This window comes from Girardinichthys multiradiatus, chromosome 14 (genome assembly GCF_021462225.1).
Source record: "Girardinichthys multiradiatus isolate DD_20200921_A chromosome 14, DD_fGirMul_XY1, whole genome shotgun sequence".
NCBI lineage: Eukaryota > Metazoa > Chordata > Actinopteri > Cyprinodontiformes > Goodeidae > Girardinichthys > Girardinichthys multiradiatus.
The window spans coordinates 44,878,494-44,887,235 of record NC_061807.1 but is presented as its reverse complement, the minus strand read 5'-3'; the positions used below and the strand labels follow the sequence as shown (position 1 = coordinate 44,887,235).

The 8,742-nt window shown below is 35.9% G+C and overlaps 1 protein-coding gene across 1 annotated transcript; it reads right to left on the bottom strand.

The window, feature by feature from the left end:
• Positions 1–1,755: 1,755 nt before the first annotated feature.
• tm4sf21b (transmembrane 4 L six family member 21b) lies at positions 1,756–6,387 on the bottom strand. Its single transcript, XM_047386565.1, has 5 exons — positions 6,076–6,387; positions 5,262–5,327; positions 2,851–2,996; positions 2,544–2,730; positions 1,756–2,110 (listed from the first exon to the last, which is right to left on the bottom strand). Exons 1-5 carry the CDS (start codon positions 6,265–6,267, stop codon positions 2,108–2,110), a joined length of 594 nt encoding a protein of 197 aa, XP_047242521.1. The 5' UTR covers positions 6,268–6,387; the 3' UTR covers positions 1,756–2,107.
• Positions 6,388–8,742: the final 2,355 nt, after the last annotated feature.

Genomic DNA, 8,742 nt, shown 5'->3' with positions numbered 1-8,742 from the left:
TTATTTGTTTTTTATTTGTTTGACACATACAATAAATTTCATTCCACTTAACAATTGTGCCCCACTTGTTGATTCTTCACAAAAAATTTGAATTTTATATCTTTATGTTGGAAGCCTGAAATGTGGCAAGAGGTTGAAAAGTTCAAAGGGCCGAATACTTTCGCAAGGCACTGTCACACTATGAACAAGTTAATCAATTTGTGAAGGGTAAAAATCTAAATTATTGCCCTCATCTGTGTTTTTCTGTGATAATGAGGAAATAAAAAATGGAACAGGATTTTTAAAGGTTGTTACAGCATTGTCTGACAATGATCTACTATAATGAAATTGTCTCTCAGTTGCGGAGAACTCAATTAAATTAAACTCAAAGGTTATTAAAAATAGTCACACAGGACAGGGTTATGAGGAATTATTTCTTTACACTCAATTCATCTGTCAGCACAAGGTGGGTAGTTTTGCTAATGTTTTGAACAAAGCCAATTGAGTCCAAGATATAGCATTATAAAATGTTGCATGTATGCTGAGAAATATGGCTTCAGATTCTGAAAGCAAATATGTCCATCTTTAGTGACATAGATGGTTAACTCCTAACCTCAACAGGAATCAATCTCTGGCAGACAGTTTTCTTTTAAGCCGATGATTATTGTGTAAATATAGGTTATATTTGTCGGGGTGCGACATTTTGGACTTTGTTTGTGGCTTTGTGTTTGTTTACCTTTTGCTTAGATGTTTCTATTATGGTTTTTGTATCATGTTTGTTTAGTTCTCTTGTTCCCTTTACCGCCTCCTAGTGTTTTGTTGTTTCTTTCCCCTCGCTCCTAGTCTCCTGTAGAGGTTGCTTTTCTATTTAATATGGTTTTCTTATGATTATGATTATTATATTTGTTGTTATTCTAGTTCTCTTGTCCTCATATTCTAGTCCCCTTGTCTTCCTTGTATTCTCTAGTTTAATTTCTCATTTAGTATCTTTGTGTTTATTTAAGGTATTTGTTCACTTTGAACTCTTCTTGTTTACTAGTTTATGTTCTCTGTTCCTCCTCGTCTTGGTTCCCTTTCTGTGTTTTATTCTATTCTGTGTTAGTTCCTTTATTCTTTTCTTTCTAGCTTAGTTCCTTATGTTTAGTTTCTATAGTTCTAGTTCTCCTTCCTGTTAGGTCAGCTTTAGTTATTGTTTACATCTTAGTTTGTATTTGTTTTAGTTCTCTCTTCCTCTGCTTCATTCCCTGTTTGGTTCAGTCAGTGTTTAGTTTTGTTTACATTTGTACTTAGGGTTTTTTATGGTTTCTTTGGATCTTAGGTTATGTTGTTCTTTTGTTCCCTCTAGTTTCTCTGTTTACTTTAGTTAATCATTATTCTAGGTTCTTATGTTTCTTTGGTTCTTTATTTTTGTCCTTAGCTTCCTTTAGTTCGGGTTCCCTAATTCTTGTTTATGCAGTGCTTACTTATAGTTTTGTTTTTATAGTCAGTTCCTTTTAGGACATCTTCCAGGGGTGCTGTTGCTTGTCTTTTTCTTTTCAGTCATTTTTGCTACTCCCACAACATTTATTAGGCCGCGTTCAAATTCTAGATTTGTTTACATTTATTGTTCAACAGCAATTGTTGGAGAATACAAAAAAATTGTTTTTACTTGTGTATGTACAGTAAAGGTTCACACAAACCATCAAACTGGAATGTTGACTTCACATTGTAAGCTAAACAGCAGATCTGGTTAGGTATCATTTTACTGGAAACATGACATAAAAAGACAAATAAACATGACATGTTCAAACATTTATTACAAAATATTAAAAACAACTTAAAAGGCTCAAGTACAGAATGTATCAGAGATGGAATTTATATTTTAATCTTTAAAGAAAGCAAAACAAAAAGAAACAATCACCAGTAATCCCATTCAATCCTCTTGACAAACTCATGTTGTTAATGCTCATTCAAAGGACAAACAGAAAACCTAGTAACCTGTAATTGTGTCAGTGAGGATAAGACTATTGTCTTATTATTGTGATAATTGTGATGATAAATATATTGGTAAACATGTTGATGGTGATAGTAAAAAATCTCTCTCAGCTCTTCGTCAAGAAGTCATGGTGTGAAGTTGATCCACTTTGCCTCACTGGAGAGAAGACAGAGACAGATTTCAGTTATTTTATCCTAACAGCTTTATGTAGAAAGCAAATGTCTACCAAATGTCTTCAAAAATCACTTCATAAAACTAAATTCACTTCTAACTTCTTCAGAATTTCTAGCCAATTTTTAGTCACTGAGTGAGCTAATCCATTAGGGGCATCCTGTTTTCTGCTGACCTGTATGTTGTTTTCCACTTGTTTATAATTATTGTACATATTTTAGCATAGATATATAATATCTTGATAACATCTGATTGTTAGTGTCGTTGTCAAATGTTTTAGAAGATGGTTCAGTAATTTATTTACATCTGGAAATGTAAGAGGTTAACAATTACCCCCTAACTGTAGCCTGGGGATTGTGATTGTACACAGATTTGGTGCATAAATATAAATCAGGCTGTAAATGTTCCCTGGGCTTACCTCCCCGTCAGAACAGGTGCCACAGATGCAGCCGAACAGTCCATTGATCATCTGGAAGGCACAGAGGATAACCTCCAGAGCGGCAGCCACCATCAGAATGGAGAATAACCCAAGATTGAATTCAACCACATTCTCTGGTACTGTACACCAATCCCATATTTCCTTCTCACCCAGGTAGCTTGTATTACTAAAAGGAAGGAAAGGAGTTGCATCTTTCATGAGCAAGAAAAATAACAATTATTTAAAACATATAATGTATTATTTAATAAACACAGTTCACACAATAGTTTTAAGCAAAAGTACATACAGAAACGGTCTTCCCCATGTAAGTTCGGGGTTGAGTTCATTGGACCACTGGCAAACTGGCCCTTTGGTAAGACCCAAAGAAGCAACAATCAAACTGTAAATGCCTCCCAACACTCCGAGCGCAGCAAACCCAATGGACAGGAACATCTACACAGAACACATAGGTCAGAGTTAGATCATGTTTCTGAAGTCATTGGACCCCGTACAATAATCAGTCCTAAGAGTAAAGCATTCATTCTAGACATGTACAGTACTCTCAGTACAATGATGAGAATGGGCTCATCCAAACATCATCATGGCTTTGGACAGTCAGAACCCAAACAAAGCCCAGATAAGCACAGGAGCCGGATGGGACTGTGATCAGAGTCACTTCTTTGCTCTTTGCAATATGTTGGTGGTTTATAACTATACACCAGGAACTACCCAAGCATTCGTTTTATTTTAATGAAGTCAAATTAACAGATGACTGCAGCTTTACTGGGACAGTTGCCCAGCTTAAAATGTATGGAGGTAAATTTGTCTCACTATTATTCAATCAAAAAAAAAATAATCTCAATCAAATAAAAATAATCTCAATAAAAAAAACTAATCTCAATCAAAAAATATTAAGTTGTGATCAAAACTTTCAGAGTTGTAACGATTTTTTTTTTTAATGGAATATTTTATTTTGGGGAGAAAAAAAATTGTTTGATAAAACTTTTTTTTTTGATTAAAATGACATTTTTTGACGCTCTGTTTTTGGTTGAATTCAACGAATTTTGAGTGCTGGGAACATGAACATCCTGGGCGGAGCCTAAAGACGGACGCTGTAAGACGTTTCCCTATTGGTTAGCGCTGACTAAAGCAGCAGACTCTGATCCCCCGCATCTCTGAACTTCTGGTCGAACTGCAGGGCTTGCAGGGTCGCTTCAGTGAGGAGACATCAACTCTACAGAAGAAAACTGCGGTCAAGTGAGCCGACAGTCAGAAATACACGGTGACGTCAGCCGACACTAGCTCTCTCTTAAAGATTAGCGTCGCGCATACAAGGTGCTTTACGGTAATGGAGCAGAAAGGACGCCGAAACCTACAGTGAAATTATGAAATACTAATTCTGGTTATAATATAGATGACCCTCTGATAAAATCTGAAGAGATTGTGTTGTCACCTCTCATGGTTTTGGAGAAATAAATTCCTGAAAGTGGGACAAATGCATGTAATGGTTGAGCATTTTGAGGTATTTTGACAAGATATTTCTCCAAAACTGTACAGTAAAATATTAAATATTTATTCTTTTACATAAAACATGAATGTGAAAGTTGTAAAAATGTAATTAATATAAATGTTCTGTAGGTTACTTTTCTGTTTTCCTCTTATTTTCTCAACCGTTGCCAGGATCGGCGTCCTTTCTGCTCCATTACCGTAAAGCACCTTGTATGCGCGACGCTAATCTTTAAGAGAGAGCTAGTGTCGGCTGGCGTGACCGCGTATTTCTGACTGTCGGCTCACTTGACCGCAGTTTTCTTCTGTACAGTTGATGTCTCCTCACTGAAGCGACCCTGCAAGCCCTGCAGTTCGACCAGAAGTTCAGAGATGCGGGGGATCAGAGTCTGCTGCTTTAGTCAGCGCTAACCAATAGGGAAACGTCTTACAGCGTTCGTCTTTAGGCCCCGCCCAGGATGTTCATGTTCCCAGCACTCAAAATTCGTTGAGTTCAACCAAAAACAGAGGACGTGAAAAAATGTCATTTTAATCAAAAAAAAGTTTTATCAAACTATTTTTTTTTCTCCCCAAAATAAAATATTCCATTTAAAAAAAAAAAATCGTTACAACTCTGAAAGTTTTGATCACAACTTAATATTTTTTGATTGAGATTAGTTTTTTTTGATTGAGATTAGTTTTTTGTTTGATTGAATAATAGTGAGACAAATTTACCTCCATAAAAATGGACCTTAAATGAGTGCTGTAAAACTGATCAAAGTGCTCATGTTCCTCGCAGATATTAGTCTACTTCCTTGGATGGGACTGGTCCCAGCATGTTGTAATTTAAGCAGTAATTGTGGCACAGAACATATAAAAACATCTTTGTCCTCCATTTGTTTGCTATCACAAATGGCCTCAGGATATCATGCTCATAAAAGGACGTGGTGCCAGATAAGGTTCCCTGGACGCCAATTTTTTGTTCACTCTTGATCATTTGAGAGATGGTTATAATGAAAGATATGTTGGAGGTGGCTCCATAACAGCATTAATGGATTGGGTTAACCTCAACTAAGTAAACCATGGAATTTAACTTGAGCTTTTTTTCAATTACCACAAAAAACAATGAACATAATAATGTCCTGAAACACAAACCTGTTGAATCATCTTCAGTCAGCCTGAATGAACCTATCAGAGACAATATATTAACTGGTGCCAAAGCTACACACTCACCCCACAGCGGTTGGCACAGCAATTCTTTGAACTTGTCAGATGAATGTGAATGGCGGGAATGATGACCTTTGAGACAAAAAGAGATAAAGGAATGAAAATAAAGATATACTGGAGATATGTTAGGACAATTCTTTGTAAAGAAATTTGAATTCACCTTAGTGCAAACACTAAGCTGTGAAAATTCCCACTATAATAAAAGTACAAATGCGACTACAGGAAGGAATTTAAACAACAGAAACTGGACAAATGTTAAAAAGCTTTGAAAGAAGTTTTGATACTGTGTGTCTGTAAACATACACAAAGACAACCAACACATTTTTTTTATCAGATAAACAAAAACAATTATTTTTTCATATGTCAAACTAGACATTGTGTTGCTAACATTTTTTTTATTAAATGAAATGTCATATGACTTATTGAAATGTAAGATGTTTCCTTTTTAGGACAGCTATTTTTAAAATTCATTCAGCAAGTATACATCTTGTGTCAGATCTGGTTAAGCATCCATTGTCAGTTCGAAGAGGTTTTTATTGATACACCTCTGCAAATTAGGATATGTCTAAAGTTTCCTCAATAAATAAGTGGCAAATAGTTGGACGTGCTAAATCACTCATAGAAATGCAGCACCACTGTCCAGATTCACACTAACATGGCTGTACTGTTTATCAGAAATATTGAGATGTCCTGTTACTACCATGTATCTCAGTTATACCATAAGGAGGCTTTACTGCTAACAATAACTACCCTGGTCAGGGTTTAAACAAAAATGATTGACATCTCTCACACGCTTGATAATTTGCACAGATCTACTCACCATGATTCCTCCTCCAATTAAGCCTCCCATATATTTCACTTCATCTGTTATCCTTGGAGTATTTTTGGTGTCATCACTTGCATACTCTGTATCAAAGTCAGGGAAGAAGAGCATGATGTTGCAAATGGTTGACACTAGAGCCAGGACATAGAGAGGGATTGCTATAAACTTAGAGCATGCTCCTGTACACATTTTGCCTGCAAGTGGGTGGATAAGCTGTCCTCAAAAAAAGTATTCAGTCTCTTTGTACAGATCCTGACCATAAATAGTTCTATTACAGAAGTTCAGCTTCAATCATGAGATGTAACTGGTAGAAACTGACGAGATGTTTATATGTAGTACGAAGGGTGGAAAACGTAAAGGTGGAGCAACAGGAGATAAGGAGACACAAGTTAACTATTATGTGAATTATGACGTGGACTGTCTTGTCTCTGACTGTATGGGTGGAATCAAATTTCCATCAAAAATGTGCCATATTAAGGACAATAATTCAATTTATATTCGTGTGACATTGATAAAAAAGAAAACTTTAGCTGTACATTTTATGTGTTATTTAATAAAAATAAATTCATAAAATCTCTTGCTTTTAGGTTTAATTTTTTGGTGGAATTAATTTAGATTGGCTGGCTGAGTCAAAGCTATCTGCCACTATCTTTTAGGAAAATGACTGTATACTGATAAGACCTATCCTAAGCACCTATAAGGGCATGTTTTATCTAATCAATAGATGCACTTTAACCACACATGCACACCATTCAGCACATGTAATCCCCTAAAGGATCAATTTAGCTCCCAAGTATGCATCTAAGCTCTCATTTAGGTATGTTTCTATATTTGTAGACTGCACATTCTTATGAAAATTTCAAATACAGCTAATTAGTTTTTACTTTTGGTGGTTGGAAATTAGTCCAGTTTATTGAATAAAAATTGGGGTCTCGACCGTATTCCAAACATATGCAACTGAATCAGATCCCTCAAAGCTGATGGACAATAAACCTTCAAATAAAAGAGCAATGCCTATCACTTATAAGCCTACTCTATTGTGGTTTAAGGCAAGAAATCATTTCAAAAGTCAATAAGGTGTCCAAGCTTTGTTGGTAAAGTGGGCTGAGTTTGCAATTTACACAACTATTGAGTTTTTATCTACTGGCCCCAGAATAACAATAACAGAGTGCCAGCCCAAATGGTATTTAACAAGTTTGCTGGACACATAAGACAAATCAAAGCAAAACGAGCGTGTGTCACTATGGTTTTTATGTGGTGTAACATTCCCATAATCTACTTAACACTGCTGAGGGATGAGACAATGGATGAGATGGGAAATGTCCCTGACATGTCACCAGTTTAACAAGAAGAAACGTTTGCATTCACACACCTCATGACAATTGCATGTGTGCCTATGCATTTTTAAACACAAGTATAACAATCATACACCAACAGAGGTCTGAATACAGGATCTTCTTGGTGTGTGGCAACAGTACCAACCTCTGCTCTGAAATCTCCCTCATCACTTGTAACAACTAAGTAGAATATCCTATAAGCACTCTTTGTTTTTAAACCAGATCATTTTAAGCTTAGCAACCTGTGGTCACTGAGACTGATCATCATTGAGGTTCTAAATGGTTACTATGGACTCTTACATGTGTCTAACCAAAGGTCTGTGGTTGATTGTGGTCTTATTGGTATATTCACTCATGTATTAATTAATCGGTTCCTTCATTCATTCATTCTTTCATCAGTTCATTCATTTTACACAGGAAATCTAGGTTGTACCTACTTCCTGCTGTCAGCGGGGCCACATCCCTCATGCTGTGAGGCAACAGCACTAACTACAAAGTCACTGCAGAACCTGATATTATAATTTCAATCAAATATAGAAAATGTTTCATACTTAGGAATAATTAGATGAAAACTTCATGTGTCTCAGGAAAAAAAAAACATTCTTCCATTTAAACAAAGGCAGTTTTAATGAGCCAAATGTGTCACACTTGTTTATTATGGATAATTTATTTTTCATATAGGCCAAACATACAAAGTATGCAGCAAAATAGTGTTTTTGCTGCATACTTGCAGCAAAAACCTGCAGTTGTTCCTTAACTTTGCAGATTGTAGGAATCCCAGTGCTTGAAAAAGGTGGTAAGAATCATTTCGGACACAATGCCGTTTTATATCTCTTTGGTTCTACAGCTTCTGAGAGGAACATCTGTCAGTTCTGAATGTATGTTTAGAGCTACACTGAAATATATAAGTGAAAAAGCAAGTAGGGTTTTTTTAACATCCTCATTTTGTATAAATACAGATTTGTTTTTTTCTGTACATTGTGGCTAACTGCTATCAGAAATGTCCCAAAAGTTGGATCTCCTGGAGCTAGGCCTGGGGTGTGAGCTCATTGGTAAGTGTCTGGTGGTTTGGCTTTGACTCTTGGGGCTCAGCCAACCTTTTTTATTCAGGATTTAGGCCCATGGAATGTCAACTTACTTGCGAATAAGGAGTCAGAGCTGTTGTGTGAGGTTGAGCGATACCAGCAGAAAATACAGGTCCTTCTAAAAATATTAGCATATTGTAATAAAGTTCATCATTTTCCATAATGTCATGATGAAAATTTAACATTCATATATTTTAGATTCATTGCACACTAACTGAAATATTTCAGGTCTTTTATTGTCT

Excerpts from the sequence above, each read along its gene's own strand:
- tm4sf21b (XM_047386565.1), bottom strand. The coding sequence starts at position 6,267 with ATGTGTACAGGAGCATGCTCTAAGTTTATAGCAATCCCTCTCTATGTC. Across the intron at positions 5,328-6,075 it reads TAATTGGAGGAGGAATCATG|GTCATCATTCCCGCCATTCA; the intron begins GTGAGTAGATCT and ends TTTGTCTCAAAG. Across the intron at positions 2,997-5,261 it reads GCTGTGCCAACCGCTGTGGG|ATGTTCCTGTCCATTGGGTT; the intron begins GTGAGTGTGTAG and ends TGTTCTGTGTAG.